At 57.8% G+C, this 20,355-nt stretch overlaps 4 protein-coding genes across 4 annotated transcripts, besides 15 other annotated features; all 4 read left to right on the forward strand.

Moving 5' to 3' along the window:
- Positions 1-1,449: part of a sequence feature (areas not merged during assembly with more than two copies in the genome that could not be assigned to a particular haplotype) that runs on past the window's edge.
- On the forward strand, positions 505-840 carry Tc00.1047053507085.130 (uncharacterized protein; the record flags this gene model as incomplete). The annotated part of the gene is made up of 1 exon (XM_811434.1): positions 505-840. The coding sequence occupies one exon, from the start codon at positions 505-507 to the stop codon at positions 838-840; it is 336 nt and encodes a 111-aa protein (XP_816527.1).
- Tc00.1047053507085.140 (mucin TcMUCII, putative) lies at positions 1,383-1,940 on the forward strand (the record flags this gene model as incomplete). Its single annotated transcript, XM_811435.1, has 1 exon — positions 1,383-1,940. One exon carries the CDS (start codon positions 1,383-1,385, stop codon positions 1,938-1,940), a length of 558 nt encoding a protein of 185 aa, XP_816528.1.
- Positions 1,450-1,691: a sequence feature (areas merged during assembly that could not be assigned to a particular haplotype. This can correspond to areas where the two haplotypes were merged or to regions with more than two copies in the genome that were merged during assembly.).
- Positions 1,692-2,629: a sequence feature (areas not merged during assembly with more than two copies in the genome that could not be assigned to a particular haplotype).
- Positions 1,744-1,828: a microsatellite.
- Positions 2,506-3,396, forward strand: Tc00.1047053507085.150 (mucin-associated surface protein (MASP), putative; the record flags this gene model as incomplete). The annotated part of the gene is made up of 1 exon (XM_811436.1): positions 2,506-3,396. One exon carries the CDS (start codon positions 2,506-2,508, stop codon positions 3,394-3,396), a length of 891 nt encoding a protein of 296 aa, XP_816529.1.
- Positions 2,630-2,912: a sequence feature (areas merged during assembly that could not be assigned to a particular haplotype. This can correspond to areas where the two haplotypes were merged or to regions with more than two copies in the genome that were merged during assembly.).
- Positions 2,913-2,942: a sequence feature (areas merged during assembly that could not be assigned to a particular haplotype. This can correspond to areas where the two haplotypes were merged or to regions with more than two copies in the genome that were merged during assembly.).
- Positions 2,943-11,907: a sequence feature (areas not merged during assembly with more than two copies in the genome that could not be assigned to a particular haplotype).
- Positions 4,624-8,569: a mobile genetic element.
- Positions 9,131-9,322: a mobile genetic element.
- On the forward strand, positions 11,835-12,422 carry Tc00.1047053507085.170 (mucin TcMUCII, putative; the record flags this gene model as incomplete). The annotated part of the gene is made up of 1 exon (XM_811437.1): positions 11,835-12,422. One exon carries the CDS (start codon positions 11,835-11,837, stop codon positions 12,420-12,422), a length of 588 nt encoding a protein of 195 aa, XP_816530.1.
- Positions 11,908-11,914: a sequence feature (areas merged during assembly that could not be assigned to a particular haplotype. This can correspond to areas where the two haplotypes were merged or to regions with more than two copies in the genome that were merged during assembly.).
- Positions 11,915-12,176: a sequence feature (haploid, non-Esmeraldo-like haplotype).
- Positions 12,177-20,355: a sequence feature (areas not merged during assembly with more than two copies in the genome that could not be assigned to a particular haplotype).
- Positions 12,229-12,310: a microsatellite.
- Positions 13,651-17,614: a mobile genetic element.
- Positions 18,176-18,367: a mobile genetic element.

Here is a 20,355-nt window from a genome sequence, read left to right on the forward strand (position 1 = left end):
CCCTTTCACTGCTTTCAACTGCCTCATGGTGTGTGTGCGCTGCCGCTGCTGGGCTGCTGCCATTTGTGACTGTGCGGTGGCTGTGATGACACACCGCAGGCTTCGCCTTCTGGCTCTGGTGGCGGCACGGTTGTTAGTGATGGTGGTGGGAGAATAATGAGGACGGCTCTGGTGTGTTGGGTTGTGCCACTGAGGCCAAAAGGATGGGCATCGTTTAGGGGAGACGGACAATAATGCGGCAGCGGTAACGGGGGAACTGTCCGAAACACGCATCCCCGAGTCGTCGATGGAAGAACCGTCTTTGCCACCACCGCTGCAGCCGGACTCGGAAATAACGTCTCCTCAAGGGCCGGATGAAGCCGCACCAGCGAAGAGCATAACCTCCACAGTGCAGCGGATGAAAAGGGCGAGGCCGATTTGGGCGGCACGCGGATCGCATCCCGTGAGGCTCCCGTCACGCAGTCCACATCATCGGGCACTCCAACTGGCCCCACTGCTGCTGCAATGACGCCTGCAAACAGACAGGGTGACGATTCCGCTGATACTCCAACAGCACGTAAAAAAGATTTGAAAGCAACCGAGCGCACCGCCAGCAGTGATGCGCTGAATACTCGGGAGAGTGACAGTAGCCCGCAGCTATTCCAGCCGTACAGCCTTACGCCAATACGGGCAGGACGGGGGTCTTTGACGTTGGGAGCAGCTCCGGGAGAGTTGAACCCGCCGCCTCCACAGACGACGAACAGAATGATACGAAGTCATAACTTCAGAGCGCATCCGACGGCACGGGCACCGCGGCAGACAACAGTGAGGGGTTCACAACTGTACCAACAACACCACTAATAAAATGAACGTCTGACGACAGTGACGGCAGCACCGCGGTCTTCCACACCACCTCCCCTCTTTTGCTTCTTCTTCTTGCGCGTGTGCTGCTGCCGCGGTGGTGGCTGCGCTTCCCGTGGACCAACAATCCACGTGGTGTGCGGGGATCTATTCTTTTTCATGGTTACTTTGCTGTTGTGTTGCTGTGTGCGCTGCACCTATTCTCGTGTGTGCGTGCACTCCGTGAGGGGTGCCGACACGACGGACCGCTCTCGCCGTATGTACATGCGGTGGAGCCTTGTGTGCCGCTCCTGTTTGCTTCTCCCTCCTCCATCTGTGTGTTGGTGTTGCGGCAGGGCTGTGTGTGTGTGTGTGCCTGTTGCCGTGGATTGGAGTGTGTGGTGTACGTGGTGTGCGGCGTACGGTGCATGCCTGGCTGCTGCCCTCTCTCCTCATGTGGTGTGCCCTCTGTGTGTGTCTGCTGCACCTCTCGTCTTCTCTGTTGCTCTCCATGTCCCTCACTGTGCAGATCAGCTCCACACCACTGAACGACCACACTCACGATGATGACGTGCCGTCTGCTGTACGCCCTGTTGGTGCTTGCCCTGTGCTGCTGCCCGTCCGTGTGCGTGACAACGAGTAGTGGCGATCAAGTTGGGGACAGTGGTTCAACGCTCCCTCAGCCACCGGGAGCAGGTGTTCCAGGGCCCGGTGGGGCAGGGAGTCCAGATCCAAAAAGTCCGGACGTCACGTCACCGAAACCCGAAATTCCGGAAGGTGAAAATTCCGCATCACAAGCATCAGGTCCGGCAGCCGGTATGCCAGGGAGTCCACATACACCAATTCCGGAGTCTATTCCAAAACAGGAACAGGCACCAAGTTCCGTGACCGCTTCGGTACCGGGACAGAGTCAGAAGGAAAATGCGCCAACAACAACAACCACGACTACGACAAAAGCACCAACTACCACCACCACTACGACTACGGAGGCGCCAACTACGACGACCACCCGCGCACCGTCACTTCTTCGCGAAAGCGACGGCAGCCTCAGCAGCTCTGCGTGGGTGTGTGCCCCGCTGCTGCTCGCCGTATCCGCGCTGGCGTACGCCACTCTGGGCTGAAGAATTGTGTGCGGGCTGTGCGTGCCAGCACCCAACCGCGGGGACTTGTGTGCGTCCACTGTGGTCCGATGTGCTAAACAGGATAAAATAATGATTGTGTTTTGCTTCACTTGCTTCCGCTGCCCTGCTGTGTGCTCCTTGCCGCTCCCCGCATCCGTCACGTTGAACGCACCCCAGACACACTCATGTGCATGGCACGCACACAACTGATTGCGTGGAGTCGCATTTGAGGATGGGTGCGTGCGCGCTGGAGCCATACTGTGCAGCCCTTTGTTTTGTGTGTGTTTTTACATTTTTAACCTCATTGCTGTTCGTTTACCTGTGTTATGTTTCTAATTGTTTTGTGTGTTTTTCTGTTTGCTTGCTGCGGGGCGTTGTGTGTTTTTGCCCTTTCACTGCTTTCAACTGCCTCATGGTGTGTGTGCGCTGCCGCTGCTGGGCTGCTGCCATTTGTGGCTGTGCGGTGGCTGTGCGTGGTGTAGCGGCCGTGTCACTCCTTTTGCTTCCGCTCTGCGTTGACGGGGAGTTAGTTTGTGCTGAAGGCTGCAGGCAAGTGGCAGGAGTGATGGCGATGATGATGACTGGCCGTGTGCTGCTGGTGTGTGCCCTCTGCGTGCTGTGGTGCGGTGCCGGCGGCGGTGGCTGTAATGACACACCGCAGGCTTTGCCTTCTGGCTCTGGTGGCGGCAAGGTTGTTGGTACTGATGCTGGCCGAAGTGGTGAAGCTGGCAGTTCTGTCACAGTAGAAGGTGTTGTGAGAGAGGAGGATGATCAAACGAGTGGCGGTGGTCCTGCTGGGAGTGAGGGCCAAGAGCCGAAGGGAAGTGTTGGGAAACCGGGAGAAGTCGAAAATACAAAAAATGTAAATTCGCCGGCAGGGAAAGGAACAGGAGCAACAGCAACTCCTCCTCCTCCAGTAGGACAAGGACCAGCAACTCCACCAGAAGAAACGAATAATTTGACGAAGCCAACGAATCCCGATGTATCAGCAACCCTCGGTACGACGACAGGACTACAATCAGCGCAGCAGTCACAATCGCCGGCGGGTGAAGAACCAACAGCGACAGGCGACGGTTCGCCAGGGCCACAAACGGCAGCCGCATCAGATGCCACGCGGAGCACACCAGCAGGGGGTGACGCTGAGCCAACATCCCCATCCCCAGGCGGCCAGGCTGCTGCCGGCGGTCCGGGTGAAAACTCCGCAGCGGAGGGGACTCCCAACGGCACCCCGCCGCCTGCTGCCGCGGTGACGCACGAGGACAATACCAACACCACCGACACGGCCATCAGCGAGGGAAATTCTACGGCGGCAGGCATGCCAGCTCCCCTTTCCTCCGCGCCCCCAACGAAAGCTCTGGAGAGCAGTGTGGGAAGTGACGCCTGCTTCCATGACACCCGTCTGCATGCCCCGCTGCTGCTCGCCGTATCCGCGCTGGCGTACACCACTCTGGGCTGAAGAATTGTGTGCGGGCTGTGCGTGCCAGCACCCAACCGTGGGGACTTGTGTGCGTCCACTGTGGTCCGATGTGCTAAACAGGATAAAATAATGATTGTGTTTTGCCTCACTTGCTTCCGCTGCCCTGCTGTGTGCTCCTTGCCGCTCCCCGCATCCGTCACGTTGAACGCACCCCAGACACACTCATGTGCATGGCACGCACACAACTGATTGCGTGGAGTCGCATTTGAGGATGGGTGCGTGCGCGCTGGAGCCATACTGTGCAGCCCTTTGTTTTGTGTTTTTACATTTTTAACTTCATTGCTGTTCGTTTACCTGTGTTTTGTTTCTAATTGTTTTGTGTGTTTTTCTGTTTGCTTGCTGCGGGGCGTTGTGTGTCTTTGCCCTTTCACTGCTTTCAACTGCCTCATGGTGTGTGTGCGCTGCCGCTGCTGGGCTGCTGCCATTTGTGACTGTGCGGTGGCTGTGCGTGGTGTAGCGGCCGTGTCTTTTCTTTTGTTTTCTGTGCTTTTGCAGGCGGATCCACAGCGTTGGGCAACTCCACTGTTTGTGATGATGACTGGCCGTGTGCTCTGCGTCCTGTTGTCTCCTGCAGTGATGTGCAACAGCTCGTGCGTGTTTTTGACGGCTGCTGCGACGGTGTGTGTGTGCGGCCCGCTGGTGATGGCGCGGTGACTGCTGAGCACGCGCGGGCTGTGATGGCTGCGGAAGGAGGACCGTGGCCGGTGGCTCTGGACGAAAGGGGAACGTGAACTCTGAGGTTGATAGCAATCAGGAAGACGAGGAGGGTGGAGAAAACACGGCGGCTGAGGACCCTAATCCCACCGCCGCAGGACCACTCACTGCTCCGACGAGGCAGGATCAATCCTGCAGCGACCCACTGCGAAGTAACAATTGCAATCCGTCCGGCACTGGCAGCGCCCCTGCCGCTCAGATGCGTGCAAATGGACCGGAGTCTTTGGGCGGAGGGCACGCTGGTGGCGGGAGGACCTCCCAGGGAAGTGAGGCTTCGGAAAAACCGTCACGGGACAGTCACAGTGCCAGGGACGGCAAAGGAAACACCGCAAGACGATGAAGGAGGAGAACCCGGAGCGCAACACGAGGCCGACCAAACAACGAAAATGACTGTGATGACTTGTTGCGCGAAACAGCAGTGGAGCAGGAGGGTCACCAGCGAGGTCGCAAGGTGCGCCACGACCCGATGGTGGCGAGAATGCTCATTATTACTTTTCCCTATTCTTACCGGCGCGTCTAGCTATCCAATGCCTTCTGGGTGCCGAGGAGGCGGTTGAGCAGCGGAAAAAGCTTCCTGCTGTGAAGCAACTGCCATTGAGAGAACTTTTTGGTGCGTGGATCTTCCTGAATGCCCAGCCGTTGGCGTGCAGCGGAGGTGCCTGGGCATTCTAGAAGCAGATGGCGAAAGGTTTCCTGCGTGCCAACTGGCGTGCCTGTGGAGGTTGGCTGATCCTGCAGTGGCAGCGACCGCTTCCTGGCACCACAGAACGAGTAGCGGTGAGTGTCTTGGCGAATGGTACAGCGCCACTTGTTGCTGGGCTGGGCAGTAAAGCATGTTTACGGGTCCGTGTGCCATATGGGCGCGATTCCATGTTCCGTGTGTTGTCCGATTGCCATGGTCTGCGTCGCATGCTGAGCCGCAGGCTCGTTAGCATGCACTCCACAATGTCCGTAACAAAACTACCGGTGCACTGACCGGCCGGCACGCATCAGTGTCAAGAGACGCTGCCAGATCCGGTCCTTGTTGAGGGCCGCTAGGAGAGACTGGCTTTGTGTCGCCACAAGCGGGGTTTTTACGCCTGTGCTGGATCCGAGGGATAATCAGCCACTCCAGGGCCAGGAGCAGCGCACTGGATTCCGTCCTGCAGCTTCAAGGGCGTGTGCCGCAGTTGTTACTTACTTTCTCTATTATCTGCGAGGAATGCAGGGATGAAGGCGGTATGCCAACCCCGGCTGGCGTGGGAACGTCGAAATCGCCATCCGTTGCGAGTATCCACGAGCGGTGGCTGTGCAGCGCTGGAGCCTCTTCGCGGACTCTGCGCATTTCCCGTGTCAGTTCTTTGTCGTCGGTGATCGAGTGGTCTATCGGAAGTTCCACACCGATGGTGACCCGGTGAGCGGAGGCCGCAGACCAGGGAGGAATGGAGCCGCGAAAGAACCGCTCTTCGCGTGGTGAATCCTCGGTGATGCCGTAGCCCTTTGCGCATGCGTCTACGAAGGCATATGGCTCGTGCCGAGACAACGGCGGGATGCGGAAACCAGCGCGAGGCGAAGGCTCAGACGTTGATCTCCGCTCCCAGTCCATCTGACAATTGCGTGTGCTATCAAACATGGAGAGCCGCGTGCAGGCGGACGACATGGAGCGGCGGTATATTTGCTTCTAGGAGTGCGGATTACTGGTCGACAGTGCTCGGAACTCCGCTGACAATGCGTGCCAGACCTGCGTACGTCTCTTGCATCTCATTCTTCGCTGAATCCGTCGCTACTGCCCATATGAGCTCGCTGCCGTAGCGCAATTTGGATGCACCGTATCCGATGATGAACGTGCGTGGGTCATGTGGAGATGGCCCCGCCTCTTTGTGCGCAATGCGGCGTGGCTGCGATATCCGTTGCGAGGCGGCCGCCACATTTAGCGTCAGTTGCGGATCGAGATCCATGCCGAGAAGCTTCGTAGTTCGCGATGCCCCCATGGTCATGACTGGAATTTTACATCCAGCCACTTCCAGCGGCCGCTTTCCTTTGCGATCATAGTTTGACTCCGTGTGCGTGGAGAGTGTGAACCAAGCGGCTTTGCACTTTGACGGGATGATGGCCAGGCCACTTTACTGGCCCCGCGCGTGCAGTTTTTTGAGGACCGTGTTGGCTGCAGGAATGGTGTCTTCCCGAGAGTGGCCGTTGATTACAATGGAGAGGTCGTCCGCGTGCATGTCTGCTGTGACGCCTGGGAAGCCGTTCAGCAGGTTGAGAAGTGGGTGTGCGTAAAGGGAGAAGAAACATGTGTTCCCAATACGGACCCCTGAGGAACTCCTCGCAGCGTGGAGGACCGATCGCCGTGTCTGTGGCCAACTCGTGTCTTCGCGTAGCGGCCACGCAGAAATTTTCCAAGCCACCTTCGGCAGTTCACCCCCGGAATATTGGCCGGCAAGCGACTGAGGACTCGATAGCCAGTGAACTCAAAGGCCTTGCTGGAGTCTACCAGCACCAACGGAGCCCGATGGGGTCTGCAGTGGAGCTGGCTTCCAGCACCGCTCTTCTTGGGAAGGTTCGCTTGGAAGTAATCGGTTCTGTTATGCTCCACTTCGTGTATCAGTTGTGCCAGCTGCATCGTCGTGGTACGCATACTACGGCACGCATGCTGGTGCGGACGAGGCGTCCACAGCCAAAGCAGTCTCCTCAATGCCATTTTCTCAGCGACCTTACCCACGATGGAAGGAAGGCTGATGGGTCGATATGACTCCGTTAGCGCCGGCGAATTACCGGGTTTTAAGAGTGGGACGATGGTGGCTCGTCGCCACTGGACCGGAATCGTGCCGGCTGTCCGGCTGTGGTTGATGCAGCGGAGAGGGAGTCGGAGACACTTCGTCGAAAGATGTGGTAGCGCCTCGCTGTGGACTTCGGCCGGCCCGGGGCCTTGCCGTACGGTGTGCTGCGCAGCGCTGCACGCAGTTCCGTACGATTAAAAGAGGCATCCAGAGAGAGGGGAGAGAAGGAACCTATCGAAGATGAGGCGGCCGACTCGTTGTTGTTCTGCGGCCTAAGAAGGGGAGGGAGAAGAAATACACAAGGACTTGTTTTCTCCGTTTTTTCCCGTTGGAAGACCCAATCGCCTTGCGAGGTGGGGAGGAATCCAAGATTGAGCGCATCCGCTGCTCTCCTTGCTGTCCTGAAATTATTCTTGCGGCCATCGCACATCAACGCCGTTGTGGGAGACGGAATTGATGTCTTTTTACGTCCGGAATGTATTTTTTAGGCGAGTGGTTTGCCTGGGTTTAACTTGCTGATGCGACGCCGATATTTGCTGCGCGAGCGCTCACTGAGTAGGAGGAAGAATTGGCTCCTTGCCCGTTGCGTCTCTGCTTCACGGTCGGGCGTCGGTAACTGCAGACAGCGGGCCTTGCTGTCGGTAGCAATCCGCTCTGCCTTCGCAAGAGTGTCGCCCCGGAGCTTGGGATCATCCTTGTGCATGCCGCGGGGTCAATGCCGTCGAAGTGAAACTGCAAGTGCTCTCGTAAAAGCTTTGATGCCGGTTGATTGCTTTTTATGGTCGCATGCTGGAAGTTGTGCGTCGAGGTCGTTGGCGAAGGACTCCCACTTTGACTTCCACCAGCTGTAGAAAACTCGACGTACCGAAGTGGGTGCCGAGGGCACGGTATCCTTAAGTGCCTGATGCGGCGTGAATGTCAACACATAGTGGTCACTGAGCGGCGGCACGTTGACTGCCCAGTCGGACACGGTAAGATGCCTTGACCATGTCCGGTCGATACAGGATCTCTCTCTTGCACCACGAGCATGCTTTGTTTCACCAGGGGTGTTAACCAAGGTGAGTCCTGCATCCGTGCGCGGTTGTATAAAATTCTACAGCGGAGTTGCTTGGAGGGGTCTCCAGGAAGGGCTCCCACCGTGGGCGACGCACGTTGAAATCTCCACACGGAATGAGCGGCGACGAGACCGAGAGGCAGCTCAGCAACCGCCTAGGGGTTGTGTCGGTTGCGGCGGTGGTCTCATATAGGTGCTCGCTACAATAAGATCACGGTTCTGGCCCAGCGCGAATTGTACCACCACCACTTCGAGGCTGGAATCACGTTGAGGAGTGATGAGGGGCATACGCTCGGAGCGGAGGTTTTTCCGCACCAGCACCGCTGCAACACATTCCTTGCGGATACGTGAATGTGCGTGGGGCACACACTCTCCAGTGTGCATGCTGGCGATCTGCTCCGCCGACTTCCAGGTCTCCCGGATGGCTATCATGTCTGCTCCTTGCGCCATTAATGTTGCGAGTTTGGCCGGCGTCAGTGAGGAAACGGTCATCTGGAGTGCTGCTATGGGGCTCGGGCTCCGCTCAACGTCCCCGCCTCGCAGTAGCTTTTGCCTCTGTGCGTCACTTACGGCACGCAGACGACACGTGTAGCGCTGGTAATCGCCGACGAAATCCGGCAGCAGTGAAACCCGCTCGTCCGTCGCATCGTCTGAATCCCACTTGCTGCGATCCCCACTGCCGTCTGCACACTTCGTGCTTGCGTGCCCCCTGGTGACCGGGATGTGGTTTGGCCCCTCGCGCTGTATGCGCTTGAATTGTCCTTTCGCGACTCTTCGCTTGTCTTGGCCCCTGGCCCCGGCGGTGTATTGAACGCGTTGCTGCGCCATCTTGTACCCGCAGCCCGCTGCTCGCTCAGAACGATGAGTGGCACCTCCCTTGCTGACGGCAGCCTGCGAAGTTCCTGGGAAACGGGGGACACTACTCGCATCCGCAGACACGGGAAGAACGCATGCCGCTCGGAGAGTTGTCGGCCCTCCCGCTGCTCTCTGTCCTGCTAGGGGTGAGCGAGGGACTGGTCCACCGCCGCCTGTCAGCGCTGCTGGCACGCCACCGACGTCAACCTCGATTAACGCCACGACGCACGGTCTCCGACGTGGTGACGCCTGTCCGTGACAAAACGGCACGAGGACTGAGCGAGCGCATCGCCGTGGAGTGTGGGCGTCGCAGGGGCGGCGTCCCGCGCTGCACCCTCACCGTCGCCGCTCTCTCGCAGTCGCGACCGGCATCTCGACTGCGTTCGACACCGTTGACGATGGGCGAGTGCTGGCTGTGCCCTGCGGGCTCCCGCGCCTGTGCTGTCGAGCCCAACACTGGTTGCGCAGCCACCTGGGAGGCGGCCGCGTTGGGGTGAGTGATCGCAAACAGTATTTCCGACAGTAGCTCGCCTCAGCCGGGGCAGCCCACTGCAGCACGCGGACAACACTGGTACGAGGAACACTTGTTTAGACGGGTGTGAGCTGCTGCCGTGCGTGGTGCATGGACTATTTGATTGTGTGGGGAGGTGCATGGAGTGACGAATACTTCTGTTTGGCGTGTCGCGGTGTGTCGGAATGATGTTCGGAAAGCATGTGAGGGGTGTTGTGTGTAGTTTGTGTGTCTTCTCTGGTGGAGCCGACATGTGTGCGGGGATTGTGGCATTGCTGGCTGACAGTTCCACGTCACTTTTCGGCATTCCTGGATGTGCTGAGGAATGACGGCTGGCGACCAGCGTGTTGGTGCTGCTGGTGGGAATAAGTACACGAGGAATTGGCCGTTTTCTCTTTCCCATGCTGGAGCCGATGAACTGGCACGAGGGCAGCGGCTGCAGGCTGCCTGCCAGCACGTGTGAGCAGCGGATCCATGCACACACGCAGACGCTCATCGCAAGAGCTTGTGCGATCACAGTGGCTTTTGTGGCGTGCTTTTGTGGGCGTCAGCCCGTCGGAGAATGTGTGAAGCAAACGGCTGACTGCACACGAGGAGAATAAGTGCGTGCACTGTGCCGTGTTTCGGCGTCGATGGCAGAGCGGCAGGAGGCCCGTGCTGGCAACTGAGATCTTTGCGTGGCGAGGGATGTCGGTGTTGATTTTGGATCGTCGAGGGTGAAATGAATTTGCTGCTGCCCGTGTGTGTGGCCACTCCGGCGGAGGGCGAACACAACAGGGAGGGATGCAGGCGCTGCGTGTGTGTGTGCCGGTGCCATGCAACAACGTCACAACAAACATGCTGCGACTCGGTGACCCTCACATCGTTGTGGTCCTGACGAACAGCCCGGGCACGGCCCGCATCGATGCACTTCGTGGACGGAGTGAGGCATCCTTTGAGGCGCAGCAGGGAGCAGGATGTGTTGACGCAGCCACGACGTGCATGGAGCGTCACGATGGCACAGCCGGCTGTGGCTGGTGGAATATTTACTTCTCGGAGGCAACAGAGAGAGAGAGCTGCTGCTGCTGGCGTCGTTGCTGCCTTTTGTGGCCTCCCGTGCCGATTATTGTCTGTCCGCTGATCATGGGTGGTGTGCCTCCACTAGTGACGTCGTCTGCAGGCATTCCACAGCACCAGCGAAACACACATCACGTCGCATGCCTTGGCTGTGGGTATGGTGTCGTGAATGCAGCCGGCATTATTTTGCCCGACCCCTTTTCACTGCCTTGCGACAAATAGATGCGTCACCGCCCGAGTCATTCACTGCAGCTCCGTGTGTTGTACTGCCGGCACAATACTCTCGTGTTGTCTGGCGCCTGGCTGACAGTCAAGCACCACTGCGCTGGGACATGCAGGGATGTGGACTGCCGCTCACGGTGTTGGGCACCGCTGTTTGGATGCGGCGGCCACACGAGCGGATGTATTGTGGCACAATGAAATGCGTGAAATACGCGGAATCATAGCGGCTGCAGTAATATCAACGGTGTGGCACCACGGAGTATGTGAGGGATGATGCACGATGAATCAGAGTGGGCGGCATGCGAGGGAAGTGCACCGCGACGGAGCGTCGCCCCGCCCTCAGCCTGCAGGGGAATGTACGCCCACAAAATATATGGTCGAGGCACCACCAAACACGCATGCCCTTCTGTGCAGCAATAAATAGGAGCGAAGGTGCGTTCTGGTGCGTGGGAGTCCACTCACATATTCCCATTTCCACCGCAATAAACGGCGAGGAATCAGGTGCCACAGCAACGAAGGAGGAAATAAAAACATCTATTGCGGCACTTTACCAGCGAAAAGCAGGAACAACGCAAATTGAATTATTGGCTGCACCAACACAATAAAAATTCACAAGAGAAGGAAACAGTTGTGCACACTGCAGGAACCCCAACACACGATGCAGGCATGAAGGTTTGCCCTCCGCAAAAACAATAACAACATATGCAGACATCCTCCACCCTCCAAAAAGAAACACAAATAAATGGCTGCTTTTTTCCATTCCTTGCGCTTGACTTTGCGTGTGCTGCTGCTGCTGCTGCGGTGGTGGCTGCGCTTCCCGTGGACCAACAATCCACGTGGTGTGCGAGGATCTATTCTTTTTCATGGTTACTTTGCTGTTGTGTTGCTGTGTGCGCTGCACCTATTTTCGTGTGTGCGTGCCCTCCGTGAGGGGTGCCGACACGACGGACCGCTCTCGCCGTATGTACATGCGGTGGAGCCTTGTGTGCCGCTCCTGTTTGCTTCTCCCTCCTCCATCTGTGTGTTGGTGTTGTGGCAGGGCTGTGTGTGTGTGTGCCTGCTGCCGTGGATTGGAGTGTGTGTCGTGCGTGGTGTGCGGCGTACGGTGCATGCCTGGCTGCTGCTCTCTTCTCATGTGTGTGTTTGCCCTCTGTGTGTCTGCCGCACCTCTCGTCTCCCCTGTTGCTCTCCATGTCCCTCACTGTGCAGATCAGCTCCACACCACTGAACGACCACACTCACGATGATGACGTGCCGTCTGCTGTGCGCCCTGCTGGTGCTCGCCTTGTGCTGCTGCCCGTCCGTTTGCGTGACAGGGACTGAAGGTAAAGCTGAAGAAGCTGGAGATCAAGATACGGACAGCTCCAGTTCATCGCCTGCTCAGCAACAGGAAGCAGGTGTTTCAGGACCCAATGAGACAGCGCCCCTAAGTCAGCCCAGTACTGTACAGACACAAGGTGAAAACCTCACATCACAAGTATCAGGTCCGGGTCCCGGTGTGCCAGGAAGTCCAGATACAACAAGTCCGCAGTCTATTTTAGAGCAGGAACAGCAACCAAGTGGGTCGGTTAGCGCGGCAGCAGCATCAAGTTCCGTGACCGCGCCTGTATCGGCACAAAGTGAGAGGGAAAATACGCCAACAACAACAACCACGACTACGACAAAAGCACCAACTACCACCACCACTACGACTACTGAGGCGCCAACTACAACGACCACTCGCGCACCGTCACTTCTTCGCGAAAGCGACGGCAGCCTCAGCAGCTCTGCGTGGGTGTGTGCCCCGCTGCTGCTCGCCGTATCCGCGCTGGCGTACACCACTCTGGGCTGAAGAATTGTGTGCGGGCTGTGCGTGCCATCACCCAACCGCGGGGACTTGTGTGCGTCCACTGTGGTCCGATGTGCTAAACAGGATAAAATAATGATTGTGTTTTGCTTCACTTGCTTCCGCTGCCCTGCTGTGTGCTCCTTGCCGCTCCCCGCATCCGTCACGTTGAACGCACCCCGGACACACTCATGTGCATGGCACGCACACAACTGATTGCGTGGAGTCGCATTTGAGGATGGGTGCGTGCGCGCTGGAGCCATACTGTGCAGCCCTTTGTTTTGTGTGTGTTTACATTTTAACTTCATTGCTGTTCGTTTACCTGTGTTTTGTTTCTAATTGTTTTGTGTGTTTTTCTGTTTGCTTGCTGCGGGGCGTTGTGTGTTTTTGCCCTTTCACTGCTTTCAACTGCCTCATGGTGTGTGTGCGCTGCCGCTGCTGGGCTGCTGCCATTTGTGACTGTGCGGTGGCTGTGCGTGGTGTAGCGGCCGTGTCTCTCCTTTTGTTTTCTGTGCTTTTGCAGGCGGATCCACAGCGTTGGGCGACTCCACTGTTTGTGGTGATGACTGGCCGTGTGCTCTGCGTCCTGTTGTCTCCTGCAGTGATGTGCAACAGCTCGTGCGTGTTTTTGACGGCTGCTGCGACGGTGTGTGTGTGCGGCCCGCTGGTGATGGCGCGGTGACTGCTGAGCACGCGCGGGCTGTGATGGCTGCGGAAGGAGGACCGTGGCCGGTGGCTCTGGACGAGAGGGGAACGTGAACTCTGAGGTTGATAGCAATCAGGAAGACGAGGAGGGTGGAGAAAACACGGCGGGTGAGGACCCTAATCCCACCGCCGCAGGACCACTCACTGCTCCGACGAGGCAGGATCAATCCTGCAGCGACCCACTGCGAAGTAACAATTGCAATCCGTCCGGCACTGGCAGCGCCTCTGCCGCTCAGATGCGTGCTAATGGACCGGAGTCTTTGGGCGGAGGGCACGCTGGTGGCGGGAGGACCTCCCAGGGAAGTGAGGCTTCGGAAAAACCGTCACGGGACAGTCACAGTGCCAGGGACGGCAAAGGAAACACCGCAAGACGATGAAGGAGGAGAACCCGGAGCGCAACACGAGGCCGACCAAACCACGAAAATGACTGTGATGACTTGTTGCGCAAAGCAGCAGTGGAGCAGGAGGGTCACCAGCGAGATCGCAAGGTGCGCCACGACCCGATGGTGGCGAGAATGCTCATTATTACTTTTCCCTACTCTTACCGGCGCGTCTAGCTATCCAATGCCTTCTGGGTGCCGAGGAGGCGGTTGAGCAGCGGAAAAAGCTTCCTGCTGTGAAGCAACTGCCACTGAGAGAACTTTTTGTTGCGTGGATCTTCCTCAATGACCAGCCGTTGGCGCGCAGCGGAGGTGCCTGGGCATTCTAGGAGCAGATGGCGAAAGGTTTCCTGCGTGTCAACTGGCGTGCCTGTGGAGGTTGGCTGATCCTGCAGTGGCAGCGACCGCTTCCTGGCACCACAGAACGAGTAGCGGTGAGTGTCTTGGCGAATGGTACAGCGCCACTTGTTGCTGGGCTGGGCAGTAAAGCATGTCAGCGGGTCCGTGTGCCATATGGGTGCGATTCCATGTTCCGTGTGTTGTCCGATTGCCATGGTCTGCGTCGCATGCTGAGCCGCAGGCTCGTTAGCATGCACTCCACAATGTCCGTAACAAAACTGCCGGTGCACGGACCGGCCGGCACGCATCGGTGTCAAGAGACGCTGCCAGATCCGGTCCTTGTTGAGGGCCGCTAGGAGAGACTGGCTTTGTGTTGCCACAAGCGGGGTTTTTACGCCTGCGCTGGATCCGAGGGATAATCAGCCACTCCAGGGTCAGGAGCAGCGCACTGGATTCCGTCCTGCAGCTTCAAGGGCGTGTGCCGCAGTTGTTACTTACTTTCCCTATTATCTGCGAGGAATGCAGGGATGAAGGCGGTATGCCAACGCAGGCTGGCGTGGGAACGTCGAAATCGCCATCCGTTGCGAGTATCCACGAGCGGTGGCTGTGCAGCGCTAGAGTCTCTTCGCGGACTCTGCGCATTTCCCGTATCAGTTCTTTTTCGTCGGTGATCGAGTGGTCTATCGGAAGTTCCACACCGATGGTGACCCGGTGAGCGGAGGCCGCAGACCAGGGAGGAATGGAGCCACGAAAGAACCGCTCTTCGCGTGGTGAGTCCTCGGTGATGCCGTAGCCCTTTGCGCATGCGTCTACGAAGGCATATGGCTCGTGCCGAGACAACGGCGGGATGCGGAAATCTGCGCGAGGCGAAGGCTCAGACGTTGATCTCCGCTCCCAGTCCATCTGACAATTGCGTGTGTTATCAAACATGGAGAGCCGCGTGCAGGCGGACGACGTGGAGCGGCGGTATATTTGCTTCTAGGAGTGCGGATTACTGGTCGACAGTGCTCGGAACTCCGCTGACAATGCGTGCCAGACCTGCGTACGTCTCTTGCATCTCATTCTTCGCTGAATCCGTCGCTACTGCCCATATGAGCTCGCTGCCGTAGCGCAATTTGGATGCGCCGTATCCGATGATGAACGTGCGTGGGTCATGTGGAGATGGCCCCGCCTCTTTATGCGCAATGCGGCGTGGCTAAGATATCCGTTGCGAAGTGGCAGCGCATTGCTTGGAGGCCGCCACATTTAGCGTCAGTCGTGGATCGAGATCCATGCCGAGAAGCTTCGTAGTTCGCGATGCCCCCATGGTCATGACTAGGATTTTACATCCAGCCACTTCCAGCGGCCACTTTCCTTTGCGATCATAGTTTGACTCCGTGTGCGTGGAGAGTGTGAACCAAGCGGCTTTGCACCTTGACGGGTTGATGGCCAGGCCATTTTACTGGCCCCGCGCGTGCAGTTTTTTGAGGACCGTGTTGGCTGCAGGAATGGTGTCTTCCCGAGAGTGGCCGTTGATTACAATGGAGAGGTCGTCCGCGTGCATGTCTGCTGTGACGCCTGGGAAGCCGTTCAGCAGGTTGAGAAGTGGGTGTGCGTAAAGGGAGAAGAAACATGTGTTCCCAATACGGACCCCTGAGGAACTCCTCGCAGCGTGGAAGACCGATCGCCGTGTCTGTGGCCAACTCGTGTCTTCGCGTAGCGGCCACGCAGAAATTTTCTAAGCCACCTTCGGCAGTTCACCCCCGGAATATTGACCGGCAAGCGACTGAGGACTCGATGAGCAATGAGCTCAAAGGCCTTGCTGGAGTCTACCAGCACCAACGGAGCCCGATGGGGTCTGCAGTGGAGCTGGCTTCCAGCACCGCTCTTCTTGGGAAGGTTCACTTGGAAGTAATCGGTTCTGTTATGCTCCACTTCGTGTATCAGGTGTGCCAGCTGCATCGTCGTGGTACGCGTACTACGATATGCATGCTGGTGCGGACGAGGCGTTTACAGCCAAAGCAGTCTCCTCAATGCCATTTTCTCAGCAACCTTACCCACGATGGAGGGAAGGCTGATGGGTCGATATGACTCCGTTAGCGCCGGCGAATTACCGGGTTTTAAGAGTGGGACGATGGTGGCTCGTCGCCACTGGACCGGAATTGTGCCGGCTGTCCGGCTGTGGTTGATGCGGCGGAGAAGGAATCGGAGACACTTCGTCGAAATATGTGGTAGCGCCTCGCTGTAGACTTCGTCCGGTCCGGGGCCTTGCCGTACGGTGTGTTGCGCAGCGCTGCACGCAGTTCCGTTTGATTAAAAGAGGCATCCAGAGAGAGGGGAGAGAAGGAACCTATCGAAGATGAGGCGGCCGACTCGTTGTTGTTCTGCGGCCTAAGAAGGGGAGGGAGAAGAAATACACAAGGACTTGTTTTCTCCGTTTTTTCCCGTTGGAAGACCCAATCGCCTTGCGAGGTGGGGAGGAATCCAAGATTGAGCGCATCCGCTGCTCTCCTTGCTGTCCTGAAATTATTCTTGCGGCCATCGTACATCAACGCCGTTGTGGGAGACGGAATTGATGTCTTTTTACGTCCGGAATGTATTTTTTAGGCGAGTGGTTTGCCTGGGTTTAACTTGCTGATGCGACGCCGATATTTGCTGCGCGAGCGCTCACGGAGTAGGAGGAAGAATTGGCTCCTTGTCCGTTGCGTCTCTGCTTCACGGTCGGGCGTCGGTAACTGCAGACAGCGGGCCTTGCTGTCGGTAGCAATCCGCTCTGCCTTCGCAAGAGTGTCGCCCCGGAGCTTGGGATCATCCTTGTGCATGCCGCGGGGTCAATGCCGTCGAAGTGAAACTGCAAGTGCTCTCGTAAAAGCTTTAATGCCGGTTGGTTGCTTTTTATGGTCGCATGCTGAAAGTTGTGCGTCGAGGTCGTTGGCGAAGGACTCCCACTTGGACTTCCACCAGCTGTAGAAAATTCGACGTACCGAAGTGGGTGCCGAGGGAATGGTGTCCTTAAATGCCTGATGCAGCGTGAATGTCAACACATAGTGGTCACTGAGCGGCGGCACGTTGGCTGTCCAGTCGGACACGGTAAGATGCCTTGACCATGTCCGGTCGATACAGGATCTCTCTCTTGCACCACGAGCATGCTTTGTTTCACCAGGGGTGTTAACCAAGGTGAGTCCTGCATCCGTGCGCGGTTGTATAAAATTCTACAGCGGAGTTGCTTGGAGGGGTCTCCAGGAAGGGCTCCCACCGTGGGCGACGCACGTTGAAATCTCCACACGGAATGAGCGGCGACGAGACCGAGAGGCAGCTCAGCAACCGCCTAAGGGTTGTGTCGGTTGCGGCGGTGGCCTCATATAGGTGCTCGCCACAATAAGATCACGGTTCTGGCCCAGCGCGAATTGGACCACCACCACTTCGAGGCTGGAATCACGTTGAGGAGTGATGAGGGGCATGCGCTTGGAGCGGAGGTTTTTCCGCACCAGCACCGCTGCAACACATTCCTTGCGGATACGTGATTGTGCGTGGAGCACATACTCTCCAGTATGCATGCTGGCGATCTGCTCCGACGACTTCCAGGTCTCCTGGATGGCTATAATGTCTGCTCCTTGCGCCGTTATTGTTGCGAGTTTGGCCGGCGTCAGTGAGGGAACGGTCATCTGGAGTGCTGCTATGGGGCTCGGGCTCCGCTCAATGTCTCCGCCTCGCAGTAACTTTTGCCTCTGTGCGTCACATACGGCACGCAGACGACACGTGTAGCGCTGGTAAGCGCCGACGAAATCCGGCAGCAGTGAAACCCGCTCGTCCGTCGCATCGTCTGAATCCCACTTGCTGCGATCCCCACTGCTGTCTGCACACTTCGTGCTTGCGTGCCCCCTGGTGACCGGGATGTGGTTTGGCCCCTCGCGCTGTATGCGCTTGAATTGTCCTTTCGCGACTCTTCGCTTGTCTTGGCCCCTGGCCCCGGCGGTGTATTGAATGCGTTGCTGCGCCATCTTGTACCCGCAGCCCGCTGCTCGCTCAGAACGATGAGTGGCACCTCCCTTGCTGACGGCAGCCTGCGAAGTTCCTGGGAAACGGGGGACACTACTCGCATCCGCAGACACGGGAAGAACGCATGCCGCACGGAGAGTTGTCGGCCCTCCCGCTGCTCTCTGTCCTGCTAGGGGTGAGCGAGGGACTGGTCCACCGCCGCCTGTCAGCGCTGCTGGCACGCCACCGACGTCAACCTCGATTAACGCCACGACGCACGGTCTCCGACGTGGTGACGCCTGTCCGTGACAAAACGGCACGAGGGCTGAGCGAGCGCATCGCCGTGGAGTGTGGGTGTCGCAGGGGCGGCGTCCCGCGCTGCACCCTCGCCGTCGCCGCTCTCTCGCAGTCACGACCGGCATCTCGAATGCGTTCGACGCCGTTGACGATGGGCGAGTGCTGGCTGTGGCCTGCGGGCTCCCGCGCCTGTGCTGTCGAGCCCAACACTGGTTGCGCAGCCACCTGGGAGGCGGCCGCGTTGGGGTGAGTGATCGCAAACAATATTTCCGACAGTAGCTCGCCTCAGCCGGGGCAGCCCACCGCAGCACGCGGACAACACTGGTACGAGGAACACTTGTTTAGACGGGTGTGAGCTGCTGCCGTGCGTGGTGCATGGACTATTTGATTGTGTGGGGAGGCGCATGGAGTGACGAATACTTCTGTTTGGCGTGTCGCGGTGTGTTGGAATGATGTTCGGAAAACATGTGAGGGGTGTTGTGTGTAGTTTGTGCGTCTTCTCTGGTGGAGCCGACATGTGTGCGGGGATTGTGGCATTGCTGGCTGACAGCTCCACGTCACTTTTCGGCATTCCTGGATGTGCTGAGGAATGACGGCTGGCGACCAGCGTGTTGGTGCTGCTGGTGGGAATAAGTACACGAGGAATTGGCCATTTTCTCTTTCCCATGCTGGAGCCGATGAACTGGCACGAGGGCACCGGCTGCAGGCTGCCTGCCAGCACGTGTGAGCAGCGGATCCATGCACACGCAGACGCTCATCGCAAGAGCTTGTGCGATCACAGTGGCTTTTGTGGCGTGCTTTTGTGGGCGTCAGCCCGTCGGAGAATGTGTGAAGCAAACGGCTGACTGCACACGAGGAAAATAAGTGCGTGCACTGTGCCGTTTTTCGGCGTCGATGGCAGAGCGGCAGGAGGCCCGTGCTGGCAACTGAGATCTTTGCGTGGCGAGGGATGTCGGTGTTGATTTTGGATCGTCGAGGGTGAAATGAATTTGCTGCTGCCCGTGTGTGTGGCCACTCCGGCGGAGGGCGAACACAAAAGGGAAGGATGCAGGCGCTGCGTGTGTGTGTGCCGGTGCCATGCAACAACGTCACAACAAACATGCTGCGACTCGGTGACCCTCACATCGCTGTGGTCCTCACGCACAGCCCGGGCACGGCCCGCATCGATGCACTTAGTGGACGGAGTGAGGCATCTTTTGAGGCGCTGCAGGGAGCAGGATGTGTTGACGCAGCCACGACGTGCATGGAGCGTCACGATGGCACAGCCGGCTGTGGCTGGTGGAATATTTACTTCTCGGAGGCAACAGAGGGAGAGAGCTGCTGCTGCTGGCGTCGTTGCTGCCTTTTGTGGCCTCCCATGCCGATTATTGTCTGTCCGCTGATCATGGGTGGTGTGCCTCCACTAGTGACGTCGTCTGCAGGCATTCCACAGCACCAGCGAAACGCACATCATGTCGCATGCTTTGGCTGTGGGTATGGTGTCGTGAATGCAGCCGGCATTATTTTGCCCGACTCCTTTTCACTGCCTTGCGACAAATAGATGCGTCGCCGCCCGAGCCATTCGCTGCAGCTCCGTGTGTTGTACTGCCAGCACAAGACTCTCGTGTTGTCTGGCGCCTGGCTGACAGTCAAGCACCACTGCGCTGGGGCATGCAGGGATGTGGACTGCCGCTCACGGTGTTGGGCACCGCTGTTTGGATGCGGCGGCCACACGAGCGGATGTATTGTGGCACAATCAAATGCGTGAAATACGCGGAATCACAGCGGCTGCAGTAATATCAACGGTGTGGCACCACGGAGTATGTGAGGGATGATGCACGATGAATCAGAGTGGGCGGCATGCGAGGGAAGTGCACCGCGACGGAGCGTCGCCCCGCCCTCAGCCTGCAGGGGAATGTACGCCCACAAAATATATGGTCGAGGCACCACCAAACAAACATGCCCTTCTGTGCAGCAATAAATAGGAGCGAAGGTGCGTTCTGGTGCGTGGCAGTCCACTCACATATTCCCATTTCCACCGCAATAAACGGTGAGGAATCAGGTGCCACAGCAACGAAGGAGGAAATAAAAACATCTATTGCGGCACTTTACCAGCGAAAAGCAGGAACAACACAAATTGAATTATTGGCTGCACCAACACAATAAAAATTCACAAGAGAAGGAAACGGTTGTGCACACTGCAGGAACCCCAACACACGATGCAGGCATGAAGGTTTACCCTCCGCAAAAACAATAGCAACATATGCAGACATCTTCCACCC

This window comes from Trypanosoma cruzi, genomic scaffold (assembly GCF_000209065.1).
Source record: "Trypanosoma cruzi strain CL Brener 1047053516879 genomic scaffold, whole genome shotgun sequence".
Taxonomy (NCBI): domain Eukaryota; phylum Euglenozoa; class Kinetoplastea; order Trypanosomatida; family Trypanosomatidae; genus Trypanosoma; species Trypanosoma cruzi.